Source organism: Ranitomeya variabilis, chromosome 2 (assembly GCF_051348905.1).
Source record: "Ranitomeya variabilis isolate aRanVar5 chromosome 2, aRanVar5.hap1, whole genome shotgun sequence".
Lineage (NCBI taxonomy): Eukaryota > Metazoa > Chordata > Amphibia > Anura > Dendrobatidae > Ranitomeya > Ranitomeya variabilis.
Genome location: NC_135233.1, coordinates 369,449,896 through 369,467,129, shown reverse-complemented (window position 1 = coordinate 369,467,129; position 17,234 = coordinate 369,449,896). Strand labels below are relative to the sequence as shown.

Below are 17,234 nucleotides of genomic sequence, written 5' to 3'. Positions count from 1 at the left end.
TGTCGCTATAATATGGCTTCACTCGTTTTATTGAGTGTTAATATGGCACCCATACGGTATGTAACCAATTCCATATGGTGTCATCAGGAGGTCCTTGTGATGCACACCTGGTAGTAGTGATTGACTATCACTATTCTATCTCATATATTAAATAAAGTATAGATAATTGTCACTGTGTTGTTTTCCAGGTATTATAAAAAGATGTAAAAATGAAGCAAAATCAAACAATCATCACCTATTTCATCATAAAGGGAATATCTGATGTTCCTGAGCTCCAGGCTTTGATATTTGTTCTTGTTTTAGTCATTTATCTCACTGTCTTTGTCGGGAATATGAGCCTTCTTCTCCTGGTCTGCCTAGACTCCCATCTTCACACACCCATGTATTTCTTCTTGGCCAACCTGTCCGTAGTTGACATGACATCTTCTACTGTCACCCTACATAAGATCCTTCTAACGTTCATCACCGGAGACAACAGAGTGGTCTACCTGGCCTGTATGGTACAATCATACATGTTTGGATCCTTATCAGGACATGGACTTTTCATACTGACGGCCATGAGCTACGACCGGTATGTGGCTATTTGTAGGCCATTAAATTATAACATTATTATGAACTTTAGGATATGTCTTCTTTTGGCCTCATTTTGTTGCATATTTGGTTTTATTCAAGTCATTCCTTATGTTTGGATGTTATCCATGATCTCTTGTTACTCCTCCATTGTGGTTGACCACTTTTGTTGTGATCTTGCCGCCTTCATGTACATTGCTTGCAGTGATATCACAATATTAGAAAGATTGACCATTATTCAAGGAATGATCATTTACATCATTATCCCATTTTTTCTGACTTTTATTTCTTATTCTTTTATAATTAAGACCATATTGAAGATACGATCCAATATCGGTAGAAAAAAAGCCTTTTACACGTGTTCCTCACACCTCACAGTCATAGTCTTGCTCTACACGACTTTAATCTTACAATATGCCATACCTACTCATTTGCTGGGATCCAAAAAGCTTTTTTCTTTGTTTAACACGACTATTGTCCCTGTGCTTAATCCGCTGATTTATAGTTTAAAGAACAAAGATGTGAAAGCAGCTTTTGTAAGGAGGTTTGGGAATTGGAAAGTAACTTGAGATTTGAAAACTCCTTTTTGATTTTCTATTTTCTGTTCTGACCTATCGTCCATAAGAATAGTAAGATATTCGTGATGAAATGTTATGATAAAATGGAAATAACTTAATTAAAAATAATTAAAAATAAGAACTTTTGAGGCTGCTTTCTTTAGAGAAGAAAGAAATAAAAATCTGTAGGCCAGTGCCTTATGTAACTGTCGGCCGAACATCTATCTTTTCCGAGTGTCCCATACATATAAAATATGACATGTTCTTATCACTTTGGTAGTGGCAGCTTACCTACCATGAAAAAGAAAGGATTAGGCTTAGAAATTCTATCCTTTTAAGTCTGAAACTCGAATTTTTGCAGGGAATAACCCAGCAGATTACATATAGATAAGCTTCAGTATGATTCACTAAGTCTAAACGTTGGGATTTCCCTGACAAGTCCTCAACAATAAACATGCTGAGGATTTTGAAATTTGTGGCATGTTCATTACTCTGCACTTTCTGTTGTTTGTGTATGGTTCTTTTTATTGATAAAATCCAATGGAAGGACATTTGTATTTGACAAAAGTATTTTGGGTACCAGAGATGCAAAATGTCCAAAAACTACTTGCAGCGAAACGGTTAATGCATACTTCCATAGAGTGTCCACATAGGTTTAACAAGTAGATCTGGCACTTCAGGACACAGACAAGGCTGCACATATATCGTTGATCACAACACACTGCTTTCCTTTGCTTTGATACTTTCTGGACATTGCTTTGCCAAAGTTAGCATTGAATGATCTCTTATTGACTTTACTCTAAAATTATATGAAAATTTACAGTCCAAGTTGAGTAGTTTCAAAGTCACTGTCATAGATGTAATTGTAAAATCTTTAAAACCATCTCATAGTTCTCATATTGAATATTGAAGCATGGCTCAGGCGTATTTAGGGTGGCAGGTTGGACATTTGCCCTGGGCGAAGCCAACAAGGGGGCACCATCAGGCCGCCGAATGCAGAAGTCTGAATTGTCGGCCGTTCTCTGAGCTGAATGTCAAACTGACAGCCGACTCAGAGAAGGTGCATCGCGCTGGCTCCCATTGAACAATTGTAATTGCACCTTTCAGACTTGAGTACAATAGAAGTGCTGATCGAATGGTTAGGGCAATGTCAGTAGTGTGATCAGGTCATGTGATCATGCTGCTAACATTACTTGCTGGCGAGCAAAGAATTTAGGTGGTAAGTGCTCCAGTGGAGCTGAAGACACCGAAGATTGAATGATGGGGAGATTTACTCTGTGTGGGGGGATTCACTCTGTGGGGGGAGATTTTCTCTATGGGGGTAGGGGTGGGAGAAATTTAGTGAGGGGAGATTTATTGTAGGGGAGGAGTAGGAGGAGATTTAATGTGGGGGAGATTAAGTGTGGGGGGAGATTTAGTGTGGGGGAGAGGAAGGGGAGATTTAGTGTTGGGGAGGGACTGAGATTTAATCTAACAAGGGTGGGGAAGATTTGAGGACACATGTTTGGGGAGCAAGAAGGGGCAGGTGCAGACACAATATGGGGAGTAGGAGATATTTGAAGACACAATATGAGGAGCAAGGGGGAGATGGTGGTCATGTATGAGCAAACAGTATGGGAGGGATGGGTGCAGACACAGTATGGTGAGTGGGGGGATGGGTGCATACACAGTATGGAGAGCAAGGGCAGAAATATATGAGGAGAATGGGTGCAGACACAGTATGGTGAGTGGGGGATTGGTGCAGACACATAATGGGGAGGAGAGGTGTGAACACAGAATGGGGAGCGAAGGGGGTGATATATGCGGACACACTTTGGGGAGCAAGTGGGGGATGGGTGTGTACACAGTATGGTTAACAAGGGGAAGAATGTATGGGGAGTGAGGATGATGGGATGTGTGCAAACACAGTATTGGAACTCAGGGGAATGTACGCGGAGGCTGTATGGAGAGGGAGGTGGAAAGGTGTGAATATACTATTGAGGGGAATAGTATAAGGAGTCAGTTTGGGGGGAGGAAAGTGTGAGTGGGCACAGATTAGAGAATGAGTAGTGAGGGGAGATAGCATGGGGGACAGTGTAAGGGCACAGCCAGGAGGAGACAGTAAGCCAAGGAGGGGAGTGTGAAGAGGGGGCACAGTATAGAGACTGGGCCCTATAGGTAGGAGACAGAATGAGAGGACAGAGTGGAAAGCATGTACCATAAAAGGGACAATGTGTCGGTCAGATTTTGTGCAGGAAATATAGTGAGGGGCCATTATTTATTCAGGGGTTCAGCATAGGGCAGATATTTTTATTCAGGAGCATTATAGTGACACTGCTATTTTTAGGGGATGTGCAGCACAAGACAGAAGAAGATGGAAATCTGCAGAGATGGCTGTGGATGAGAAAAAAAATCTTCATGGAGTCTGGACAAGAAGAAGATGAAAAGAAAGAGTACAACCCCATTCAGAGGCAACGTCAGCTATAAGGTACCTGGATGTAAATGTTTTTTGTGATACTGACTAATTCTCATATTGTTATTTATGTTAGGAGCATAAAAGGGATTGTGTAAGTTTGTGATGAGTCTGCAGTCATTCTATGTGACTGCAGATTTCTGAATTCTCACAGTGCGTACTGCACGTTGTCAGGATTCTCTGGTGCTGCTGACAATTTGCATACATGCAGTCACGTGCTGAATAGACAAGCGTGGCCTCACTTAATGAAAATTAATTGAGAGAGGCTGGACACATCTAGAAGGAATGTGGCCAGAAATGTACAAATCTTAAACCTGTGCTGACATGACCGTCCACTCTTGCCACCGGCAACAGAGAATGCTAAAAGTGCAGAGCATGCGCTTTGAGCATTCAGAAGCCTGCGGTCACATGAGTGACTACAGACTGTCATCTCAAACCTGTACAAGATCTATAATTATAAAAAGGAAGTCCTGTAGCATGCTAATCCTAACAACATGTAATATCCTCACTGTCAGAACTCAGCTCTGCTTGTAGGTTCCAGCAGTCATCGTATGGCAACTTCACTCAAATGTGATTTTCATACTTATGGTCGCGTGATAACTAGGTTTTCATCCTAAATGAAATTCTTTGGAAAGTTAAAAAAATGCTGCATACAAATGCCACTGTGCGTGAAAACGGAATGAAACAAAATGAAAAAAAGTATGAGCTACAATTAACTATAGATGAATGAAGCCTACAGTGTCTCCTTTTTTCAAACTGCCAGGATGTATCTCCCTCCGTGTCAGGAGCTCCGTGTGGATAAGGAGATATGCGGCAGCTTGACCTGGATTCACTTCAGATAATTAGTCAGCTGCTGGGGATTTTGTGTAACACAAATTCGCCACCGATGTTGAAGACAACGTGCTGGCCAGTCACGTCAGTCTTCTCGCTGACATGCGGGAGTCGCTGTCCTGTGTCCATGTGATGTCACTCGAGACACAAACTATCTTCCATGGGCGGAGAAGAAAAGATGTATCGCGAAGATCAGTCTCATCTTTTCTTTTCCGCCCGTGGATCCAGGTCAAGCCGCCTGTATTGTTGTGAATTCTGCTTTTGGGCTCCCTCCGGTGGTTGTAGGTGGTAATGCAGTTGCCCCTGAGTTGCAGCCCTGGTCAGGTGTATCTGCTGATTGCAGTTCTGACTGGGGTATTTTGGCGTGCAGGATTCATTTGTCCTTGCCAGTTGTCAATTGTTCTTGGGAGGTTATGGACCTCTGCCTGGTTCCTCCTGCCTTTCTGCCAAATCAGCAAAGATAAGTGTCTGGGTTCTTTTTTCTGTGGCACACATGCTGTGTGCTTCACAATTCAATGCTATTCTTTGTGTTTTCTTGTCCAGCTTCGATTGTGTCAGTATTTTCTCAGTCTTGTTGGATTCTCTGGAGTGGCAGATATACATTCCATGTCTTTAGTTAGATTGTGGAACTTTTTGTATTATCTGCTGTGGATATTTTTGGAAGGGTTTTAATACTGACCGCCTAGTAATCTGTCCTATCCTTTCCTATTTAGCTAGAGTGGCCTCTTTTGCTAAATCCTGTTTCTACCTGCGTGTGTCTATTCTTCTCCTACTCACAGTCATTATTCGTGGGGGGCTGCCTATCCTTTGGGGGTCTGCTCTGAGGCAAGGTAGCATTCCTATTTCCCTCTATAGGGGTATTTAGTCCTCCGGCTGTGTCGAGGTGTCTAGGTTCGTGTTAGGCACACCCCACGGCTACTTCTAGTTGCGGTGTTAGTTCAGGATTGCGGTCAGTATAGATTCCACTGACTCCAGAGAAAGTTTCATGCGGCTCCAAGGTCACCGGATCATAACAGTACAACTGGCCAATAATGAGTTAAATGCATCTCAGAAGAAGGGAAGAAAGGTGTTGAGCCATTTTTTTTTCTGCAGTCTGTTTTGTCTTTTTTTCCCTCTTTATCTATGGGTGGCTGAGGAGTCTTGTGCCAGCATGGATGTTCAGGAATTAGCTTCTCGTGTAGATCAGCTTGCTGCTAGGGTACAGGGTATTTATGATTATATTGTTCAGACTCCTGCTTTAGAGCCGAAGATTTCTACCCCTGATTTGTTTTTTGGTGATAGGTCCAAATTTTTGGGTTTTAAAAACAATTGTAAACTGTTTTTTGCTCTGAGACCGCGATCCTCCGGTGATTCTATTCAGCAGGTTAAAATTGTCATCTCCCTGCTGTGTGGCGATCCTCAGGATTGGGCATTTTCCCTGGAATCTGGGAATCCTGCCTTGCTTAATGTAGATTCCTTTTTTCAGGCTTTAGGATTATTATATGATGAACCAAATTCTGTGGATCAAGCGGAGAAAACCTTGTTGGCCCTGTCTCAGGGTCAAGAGGCGGTAGAATTGTATTGTCAGAAATTTAGAAAATGGTCTGTGTTGACTAAATGGAATGATGATGCTTTGGCGGCAATTTTCAGAAAGGGTCTTTCTGAATCCGTTAAAGATGTTATGGTGGGGTTTCCCACGCCTTCCGGTCTGAGTGATTCTATCTCTCTGGCCATTCAGATTGATCGGCGCTTGCGGGAGCGTCAAACTGTGCGTGCTGTGGCGTCGTCCTTAGAGCAAGGTCCTGAGCCAATGCAGTGTGATAGGATTCTGTCTAGAACAGAACGACAAGGATTCAGACATCAGAATAGGTTGTGTTATTATTGTGGCGACGCTTCTCATGTCATTTCAGTCTGCCCTAAGTGGACAAAAAGGATCACTAGTTCATTTACTATCAGTACTGTACAACCTAAATTTCTGTTATCGGTGTCCTTGATCTGCTCATTGTCATCATTTTCTGTCATGGCGTTTGTGGATTCAGGCGCCGTCTTGAACTTAATGGATTTTGAGTTTGCCAGGCGTTGTGGTTTTCCCTTGCAGCCTTTGCAGAACCCTATCCCTTTAAGGGGGATTGATGCTACACCTTTGGCTAAAAATAAGCCCCAGTCTTGGACACAGGTGACCATGCACATGGCACCAGCCCATCAGGAAGATTGTCGATTTCCGGTGTTGCATAATTTGCATGATGTTTTCGTGCTGGGTTTTCCGTGGTTGCAGGTACATAATCCTGTGTTGGATTGGAAATCTATGTCTGTGACTAGTTGGGGTTGTCAGGGGGTTCATAATGATGTTCTTTTGATGTCAATCTCCTCTTCTTCCTCTTCTGAAATTCCAGAGTTTTTGTCTGATTTTCAGGACGTATTTGATGAGCCCAAGTCTAGTTCCCTTCCACCGCACAGGGACTGTGATTGTGCGATAGACTTGATTCCAGGCAGTAAGTTTCCTAAGGGCCGACTTTTCAACCTGTCTGTGCCTGAACATACCGCCATGCGGAGTTATGTTAAGGAGTCTTTGGAAAAAGGGCATATTCGGCCATCTTCTTCACCGTTGGGAGCAGGTTTTTTCTTTGTTACTAAGAAGGATGGCTCCTTGAGACCTTGTATTGATTATCGCCTCTTGAATAAGATCACGGTCAAGTTTCAATACCCTTTACCTTTGCTTTCCGATTTGTTTGCTAGGATTAAGGGGGCTAGTTGGTTTACGAAGATTAACCTTCGGGGGGCATATAATCTTGTTCGTATTAAGCAGGGTGATGAATGGAAAACTGCGTTTAATACGCCCGAAGGCCATTTTGAATACCTTGTGATGCCATTCGGGCTCACTAACGCTCCATCTGTTTTTCAATCCTTCATGCATGATATCTTCCGGACTTATATTGATAAATTCTTGATTGTATATTTGGACGATATTTTGATTTTTTCCGATGATTGGAAGTCTCATGTGGAACAGGTCAGGATGGTATTTCAGATCCTTCGTGACAATGCTTTGTTTGTGAAGGGGTCTAAGTGTCTCTTTGGGGTGCAGAAGGTTTCTTTTTTGGGCTTTATTTTTTCTCCCTCATCTATGGAGATGGATCCTGTTAAGGTTCAGGCCATTCATGATTGGATTCAACCTACATCCGTGAAGAGCCTTCAGAAATTTTGGGGTTTTGCAAATTTTTATCGCCGTTTCATTGCTAACTTCTCCAGCGTGGTTAAACCCTTGACTGATTTGACGAAAAAAGGCGCTGATGTGGCGAATTGGTCCTCTGCGGCTGTCTCTGCTTTTCAGGAGCTTAAACGCTGATTTACTTCTGCTCCGGTGTTGCGCCAACCAGATGTTTCTCTTCCGTTTCAGGTTGAGGTTGACGCTTCTGAGATTGGGGCAGGGTCCGTTTTGTCTCAGAGGGATTCTGTTGGTTCTTTGATGAAACCGTGTGCCTTCTTCTCCTGCAAGTTTTCGCCTGCTGAACACAATTATGATGTCGGCAATCAGGAGTTGTTGGCTATGAAGTGGGCGTTTGAGGAGTGGCGACATTGGCTTGAGGGAGCTAAGCACCGTATTGTGGTCCTGACCGATCATAAGAATTTGATTTACCTCGAGTCTGCCAAACGGCTGACTCCTAGACAGGCTCGATGGTCCTTGTTTTTTTCCCGTTTTGATTTCGTGGTTTCGTATCTTCCGGGTTCTAAGAATATTAAGGCTGATGCCCTTTCTAGGAGTTTTTTGCCTGACTCTCCTGAGGTCCTTGAACCGGACGGCATTCTGAAAGAAGGGGTGGTCCTTTCTGCCATTTCCCCTGATTTACGGCGGGTTCTTCAGGAATTTCAGGCTGATAGACCTGACCGCTGTCCTGTGGGGAAATTGTTTGTTCCTGACAGATGGACTAGTAGAGTGATTTCTGAGGTTCACTGTTCTGTGTTGGCTGGTCATCCTGGCATTTTTGGTACCAGAGATTTGGTTGGTAGGTCCTTTTGGTGGCCTTCGTTGTCACGTGATGTGCGTTCTTTTGTGCAGTCCTGTGGGACTTGTGCGCGGGCCAAGCCTTGTTGTTCCCGTGCTAGTGGGTTACTTTTGCCATTGCCGGTCCCTGAGAGGCCCTGGACGCATATTTCTATGGATTTTATTTCTGATCTTCTGGTTTCCCAGAGGATGTCGGTTATCTGGGTTGTTTGTGACCGGTTTTCTAAGATGGTTCATTTGGTGCCTTTGCCTAAATTGCCTTCCTCTTCAGAGTTGGTTCCGTTGTTTTTTCAGCATGTGGTTTGTTTGCATGGTATTCCGGAGAATATTGTGTCCGACAGAGGTTCCCAATTTGTTTCTAGGTTTTGGCGGTCCTTTTGTGCTAGGCTGGGCATTGATTTGTCTTTTTCTTCTGCATTTCATGCTCAGACAAATGGCCAGACCGAGCAAACTAATTAGACTTTGGAGACTTATTTGAGATGCTTTGTGTCTGCCGATCAGGATGATTGGGTGGCCTTTTTGCCATTGGCCGAGTTTGCCCTTAATAATCGGGCTAGTTCGGCTACTTTGGTTTCGCCTTTTGTTTGTAATTTTGGTTTTCATCCTCATTTTTCTTCTGGGCAGGTTGAGCCTTCCAACTGTCCTGGTGTGGATTCTGTGGTTGACAGGTTGCAGCAGATTTGGGCTCATGTGGTGGACGTTTTGCTAACCGTCGTCGGTGTGTTGGTTCCCGGCTTCGGGTTGGGGATTTGGTTTGGTTGTCTTCCCGTCATGTTCCTATGAAGGTCTCTTCCCCTAAGTTTAAGCCTCGGTTTATTGGTCCTTATAGGATTTCTGAGATTATTAATCCGGTGTCTTTTCGATTGGCGCTTCTGGCCTCTTTTGCTATCCATAATGTCTTCCATAGATCTTTATTGCGGAAATATGTGGTGCCCGTTGTTCCCTCTGTTGATCCTCCGGCCCCTGTTTTGGTTGATGGGGAGTTGGAGTATGTGGTTGAGAAGATTTTGGATTCTCGTTTTTCGAGGCGGAGGCTTCAGTACCTTGTCAAATGGAAGTGTTATGGCCAGGAGGATAATTCTTGGGTTTTTCCTTCTGATGTCCATGCTGTTGTGAATTCTGCTTTTGGGCTCCCTCCGGTGGTTGTAGGTGGTAATGCAGTTGCCCCTGAGTTGCAGCCCTGGTCAGGTGTATCTGCTGATTGCAGTTCTGACTGGGGTATTTTGGCGTGCAGGATTCATTTGTCCTTGCCAGTTGTCAATTGTTCTTGGGAGGTTATGGACCTCTGCCTGGTTCCTCCTGCCTTTCTGCCAAATCAGCAAAGATAAGTGTCTGGGTTTTTTTTTCTGTGGCACACATGCTGTGTGCTTCACAATTCAGTGCTATTCTTTGTGTTTTCTTGTCCAGCTTCGATTGTGTCAGTATTTTCTCAGTCTTGTTGGATTCTCTGGAGTGGCAGATATACATTCCATGTCTTTAGTTAGATTGTGGAACTTTTTGTATTATCTGCTGTGGATATTTTTGGAAGGGTTTTAATACTGACCGCCTAGTAATCTGTCCTATCCTTTCCTATTTAGCTAGAGTGGCCTCTTTTGCTAAATCCTGTTTCTACCTGCGTGTGTCTATTCTTCTCCTACTCACAGTCATTATTCGTGGGGGGCTGCCTATCCTTTGGGGGTCTGCTCTGAGGCAAGGTAGCATTCCTATTTCCCTCTATAGGGGTATTTAGTCCTCTGGCTGTGTCGAGGTGTCTAGGTTCGTGTTAGGCACACCCCACGGCTACTTCTAGTTGTGGTGTTAGTTCAGGATTGCGGTCAGTATAGATTCCACTGACTCCAGAGAAAGTTTCATGTGGCTCCAAGGTCACCGGATCATAACACTGTATATCTCTTTAGCCGCAAGGAGCTCCTGACACAGAGGGAGATACGTCCCAGCAGCTTGAAAAAAGGAGACAAGGCAGGCTTTATTATGGATAGCATAAACCTTGGCAGGGTGCAGCAAAATAAACAGAGTCCTTTCCCTGCAGGATTCCCCAGCAGGTAACCTGCAAAGTCCTCAACTCCTCCTGGAGCTATATGGGAGTTCCTGCTCTGCCAAAAACACAACCCCGCCTGACTCTTATGTCCAGGTATTTAACAACCCATGTGATGATCACGTGAACTTGACGTCACACAGGTCCTCTCAGGACTCTGCAGGTGGAGATATGATGGACCTCCTCCCACCTCCTTCCCAGTAGGAAGGTCTACTAAAACCAGCCAATAACATAGTTTTCAATTAACCCTCTCAGCATGTAGCGTGCCGGAGGCAAAAAGATTCTGGTTCTACATCACTGACTGCACTGTATGCTTAGTAAGACATATCTCCCCTCATATACTGTGCCAGTGGAGGCATCATACTGTGTGGGGGAATAAATAGCAGCTTATAGAACTAGTCACCATGGTAGAACATAATAAAACAACAATCCGTACCACTAGTGACAAAGACCCACAGGGCCTATCATCAATTGCATATAACACTTTCAAGAAAACGATGAAATAACGGTCCAACAAATAATATACCAAAAAATATATATACTTTATTGATAATTAACATGACCAAAGTGCAAGGAGGGAAAATGACACTACAAGAAAATGCTGGATAAAAAGCAGGAGGCACGTGCCCAGGATAACGTCCCAGAAAAGATATATATATACCTAGTAGTATAGGGTTTAGCCATAGAAAAAATTAACAAAAATACAAAATAAAAAATAAAAACTAAGTAAACATAACGCAAAAACCTGAATTCAACATAGTACAGGTGCAGTACAATAGTAGAGCAGTAATCTGCAGTGATCAGCAAACCGCCACTGATATAATGCACAGAGGTGGCTGAAAGTAATACATTAAAGGGATGGTCGTATTTGCGGCACTTCAACAATATGCCCGCTCCTGTAAAATGCCGAAAATGTGGTGGCTGCCAATCACTTACCGCACTAGGGACAATAATACCTGGGACCGCGCCTCCGCCCCAACGCGCGTTTCGGCAGGAACACCTTCGTCAGGGGGCAGAGATACCGAGTGCACAACAAGTTTAAAAAGCACCCGCACCGGAAATGAGGATTGCCGATAACCGGAAGTGACGATGCGGTACCATGGAGACCACAGCGCCGGCCGCGCCCGAGTATAGCCGAAGGACTCCGAGATCACAGGGGCCCCATGTGACCTGGAGTACCCAACAGCAAACACGGGGGCGCGCAGGCGCACAAGGGCCCCACGGCAACCGCACCAACACTAAAGCCGGTAGGAATTATGGATGCTCACTAGAAAACCATAACGTTACCTATACAAGCACAGACTGTAACCAATAGGACAATAATCAGATGACATTACACCTTATACTTAAAACACAGAATTATGGGGCATCATACCAAAAAGAAAGAAATTAACCCACAGATGGCTGTCATATTTGTGCCACAAGGCACAATCATCGAAAAATATTCAATCATCAAATCATTAAATAAGTCCATAAAGCGATACATAAATAATGACCAACTAGACCAGGCTATAGCATTGTAACAAAATAACAACAGCACATACTTATAAATTGCAATCATGATATAACTCCATATGTAACAACAGGGGTTAAACAATAATACAATATGATACTGGGCTAAAGAGATAGAATAAACACATATAATCCGTGTATGAACTTAATCCTCAATAGTCCGTCCCCAGGCAATCTTCTTTTTAGAAGTATCTTTACAGGCTTTAATATAATTGAACTGTTCTTCCTACGTCCATCCTCGTATTGACCGTAAGGCTCAGTCTTGTTATAAGAGAGATAACGGTGGACATCCATATACATCATTCCGGTGACATAAAGTGCTGAAGACAAATACAATATTAAAAAGTTAAAAACAATAACACAGCATAGTCCCGGCAGCGTCACTGCCAGGCCAACAACCACAGACTAATAAGGGTAGGACACACGAGGAAGGGAAGAAAATAATCAGATAAAAATACTGAATAATTACAGGAAAGGGGCGTAACTAATATTTTCATTTAATCCAGCAGGCTGGACCGTGCCCAGTGTCCAGATCCACTTGGACTCGACACGGGCCAGCCGCTGGAATGTGCCCCCTCCACGAATCCCAACCTCCAAAAGATCAATACCCCTGGCTCTAAGGAGACCGGCATTACAGTCATGAAACATCTTGAAATGGCGTGGAAGTGTTTTCAGGGTGGAGATGTCATCCACTGACGCCGCCGCGTCGATGCCCAAAACATGCTCACGGATGCGTGTTTTCAAATAGCGGGTTGTCATGCCCACATACATCTTGGCACATGGGCACGTTACAACGTAGATTACGTTTTTACTTAAACAAGTTATCCTTTTCTTAATTTTGAATTCACGTGACCCATCAAAATTATGGAACACGCCAATTCTCTCAATGTTCGGGCAAGCGACGCAGCGGCCACAGGGGACACACCCCACCCTGACAGCCATAGAATCAAGAAAAGTGGGAACTCGCCCTCCAGTGTAATGACTATGAACTAAAAAGTCTCTAAGATTTCTAGACCTTCTGACTGCAATGCCGGCCCTCTCCGGCAGATACCGTGCAATGACTGGATCAGCTCGCAATACATGCCAGGATTTTTGTAATATTTCTTTCATCTTTGGAAACTGGGAGTGGTATTTTGTAGTGAAACGGACTACCTCATGATTAGATCTATTATTACTTTTGTACAACAGAGTATCTCTTGAAGAGTGTTAAGCTCTATTGAATGCCTTTTTGATGCTTCGTTTACTATGGCCACGAATTAGTAACCTATTTTTCAGATCCTCAGCCTGACTGAAAAAATCCGCCTCTGTGGAACATAGTCGACGCAAACGAAGAAATTGGCCAGTTGGTATAGCCTGAATAACATGGCCAGGGTGCGAGGAGGAGGCGTGCAACAAAAGGTTAGTAGAAGTTGGTTTCCTATATAAAGTGGTCTGTACATCACCACATGCATCGCGTTTCAACATGACATCCAAGAATTCGATAGAATTACCATCAAACTTGTATGTCAATGTTATATTACTGTCATTATTGTTAAGAGATGTCATGAATGTCCTCAAACTATCAACCGAACCCTGCCAGACCATCATGATGTCGTCAATGTACCGCGTCCAGAGAAGGACGCGGCACATTGACTCCGGATGGTCAGGCAGGGGGAGGTCCCTCTCCCACAGCCCCAAGAACAGGTTGGCGTAGGCAGGGGCGAAAGGAGCCCCCATCGCTGTCCCTTGGAGCTGTAGTAAGAAGGACCCCTTAAAAACAAAAAAATTATGTGTTAACAAAAATTCCAATAAATGACGAATTAAATCCTTCATTTCCTTAGAAAAGCTGGACATGTTAAGGAAGAATCCAACTGCTCTGAGACCATCCTGATGTCGAATACTGGTGTACAAAGATTCGACATCAGCTGTCACCAGTAATTCATCCTTTTCAAGGCGTACACCGTCCATCAATCTCAAGAATTCACCAGTATCTTTCAGATAGGATGGTAAACTTACCACCAACGGTTGCAGTTTCGAATCTATCCACTGGTTTACCTTCTCTAAATAGTTGCCTCTACCTGATATTATCGGACGACCAGGGGGCGTCCTCATGTCCTTGTGGACCTTGGGGAGAAGATAAAAGGTAGGGATTGTGGGCTCACTCACCACCAGCGCAGAGGCCAATTCACCAGTGATAACCCCCACATCCCTAGCCCCCTTAATGATGTCAGTAAGCTGTTTAGAAAAGGCGGACAAGGGGTTGAACGTAAGTTTCTTGTAACAGACTTGGTTGTTGAGCTGGCGAAAGGCCTCCCTTTCATACATGATGTTAGGCCAAACAACAACATTACCCCCCTTGTCCGCCGGTTTAAAAACTACATCACCAAGGTCCTGAAGGACACGAAGGCGCCCCCTTTCCTCCCTAGTCAAATTATCTCTATATATGTGTCTAGGGATCTCACAAAATTCCTTAGTCACTAGTTGTACAAAGAGATCCACATTGGGACACGAAGAAAGGGGAGGAAACTTCTTAGATTTAGGACGAATAGAGGCCGGGATCATACCTCCCTCAGGGGTGTCATGTTCCACAGCCAATTCTTCCAATGTGCGGAGGGCTATCTGTTCTTCTTCTGTAGGAAAAAGGGCAGCCAGATTACCATTAAAGAAATATTTCTTGAAGATCAAGGACCTGGCAAATAAATGAAGATCCTTGACAGCTTCAAAAACATCAAATGATGCTGCCGGCGAAAAGGATAAACCCCTTTCTAACAACTCAAGATCCATGGTAGTAAATTTATGAGAGCTGAGGTTAATTACCTTGTTGTTATATTTCCGAGATTCAGAGGAAATATCATCACGTCTGTATGGATGGTACGTGTAATCTCTCTGATTACGTGTTGTCATTCTAGACCCGGTCGACATGGAAGATACTGATCGTTCAGAGGTATCACTAACAGATGAGATTGAAGACTGAGATGGAATCCGTTTCATAGCACCATCCAACGGTCTACCTTTTCTCCATAGATACACCCTCTTGCTCTCATAATCATGACGATCCCTATTAATTTTTGAAGATTGTGTCTCTTGAATTTTTTTAACAGCATTATCAATAGCCTTCTCAATCTGTTTGTGACATGAATCGAGTTGTTCCACAGTCCCCTGTGATTTTAACTCATCCTCCACTGTTTTAATAGACATGTCCAGCTGTTCAATGACATTTTTATTATAGTCGCTCAACAATTTCATGAGCTGAATAGAACAATTATTGCACGCCTCCTCCCAACCAGTCACCAAGGTGGCATCATCCACAGGGAAGGTGGGGATAACCCTAACCCTCAAGCCACGTGGGATCATTTTTCTAGTTTGATAACCTTCCAAGAAAGTACAATTCCACCAAAGTTTTGTCCGTTTCACAATCATATTTTGCAACTCCATAACTCGATCGTCCCATCTGCGGTCGTTGGTCAACAGGGAGGTGGTAATATCACCTCCAAACGCTTGGTCAATATGTGAGTGCCAGGCAGTTTCTCTGGCTTTCAGATCCATGCCTATAAGAAAATCTGTGCAAAACACAGTGAAGAGTAAATAGCAGCTTATAGAACTAGTCACCATGGTAGAACATAATAAAACAACAATCCGTACCACTAGTGACAAAGACCCACAGGGCCTATCATCAATTGCATATAACACTTTCAAGAAAACGATGAAATAACGGTCCAACAAATAATATACCAAAAAATATATATACTTTATTGATAATTAACATGACCAAAGTGCAAGGAGGGAAAATGACACTACAAGAAAATGCTGGATAAAAAGCAGGAGGCACGTGCCCAGGATAACGTCCCAGAAAAGATATATATATACCTAGTAGTATAGGGTTTAGCCATAGAAAAAATTAGCAAAAATACAAAATAAAAAATAAAAACTAAGTAAACATAACGCAAAAACCTGAATTCAACATAGTACAGGTGCAGTACAATAGTAGAGCAGTAATCTGCAGTGATCAGCAAACCGCCACTGATATAATGCACAGAGGCGGCTGAAAGTAATACATTAAAGGGATGGTCATATTTGCGGCACTTCAACAATATGCCCGCTCCTGTAAAATGCCGAAAATGTGGTGGCTGCCAATCACTTACCGCACTAGGGACAATAATACCTGGGACCGCGCCTCCGCCCCAACGCGCGTTTCGGCAGGAATGTACTGTGAGTACATCATACCGTGTGAGTACATCATGCTATGTGGGGGAATGTACTATGTGAGGAGAAATGTACTGTGGGACATCATACTGTGGGTGGTGGGAATCTACTGTGGGAATATCGTGCTGTGTGTGGGGTTAATGTACTGTAGGGAAATCATACTGTATAGGGGGAATGCACTGTGGGGACATCATACTGTGCGTCAGGAATGTGCTATGCGGAATCATACTGTGTGTGTGGAGGAATGTACTGTGGGGACATCATACTGTGTGTGGGGAATTGTATGGTCGCAATGAAAGTGTTACCATTCTGGGTGAAAACATGGGCTTCACTAGGAGTTATATTTCTGTGGGTGCATTTAAAGGACTTAGTGAGGTTAGGGATGTGGCTTAGTGTAAAATACAAAGTAAAATAGAAATTGCTGTGGCACTCTATGTATGACACAGCACGTGTCCCACTTTCGTGTCTAATAACTGTGACAAGCAGTACTACACTGAAACCACACAGCTGCACACAGATTCTCAATGGTTGCATATTAATTCTGCTGTACCTCTATTTTTTCCGATAACATAAAGAGACATAAAAAAGTCTTCTGAGGGGTCTTAATGTTCTTCTGCATGCAGTCGATTTCACACTTTTATTTTTTTTTCATTAGATTGTTGTTTGCATAAATCCAACTTTTTTAAAGACAAATTGGCTGACAGTTTCCAATAAAAATCAGCAAAAAGTATATGAAACTCTGAGCTACAAATGGCGAAACTTTTCCAAACAAGTTCACTCATCTCTATTTATTATATAAACCAAAAAATGAAGTATGCACAATGTCCCACAAATCATGATAAAAAATTATTATTATTTATTGAAACAAATCGTATATACAAGTTAAAGAAACAACACAATATAATAGAGATGCAAAAGACAGGAGGTATAGGGGAAAACTGGGGATAAACTAGAGAAGGAGTGGGAGATCAAATGTATCCCAAAAAGGCACAGTCATGATTGTGATCATAACACGAAGGGTTTGATGACTGGATCAATCAAAAGGAATCATTCAGTATATAGGAAAAATCCCTATTACAAGCCAAGCAAAACTGTAGTAAAATCCACATGCTTACCCAC

General features: G+C 43.2%; 1 protein-coding gene across 1 annotated transcript; it reads left to right on the top strand.

The window, feature by feature from the left end:
* The first annotated feature begins 209 nt into the window (after positions 1 to 209).
* LOC143803781 (olfactory receptor 5B12-like) lies at positions 210 to 1,139 on the top strand. Its single transcript, XM_077281549.1, has one exon. The coding sequence runs from the start codon at positions 210 to 212 to the stop codon at positions 1,137 to 1,139; it is 930 nt and encodes a 309-aa protein (XP_077137664.1).
* The last annotated feature ends 16,095 nt before the right edge of the window (positions 1,140 to 17,234 follow it).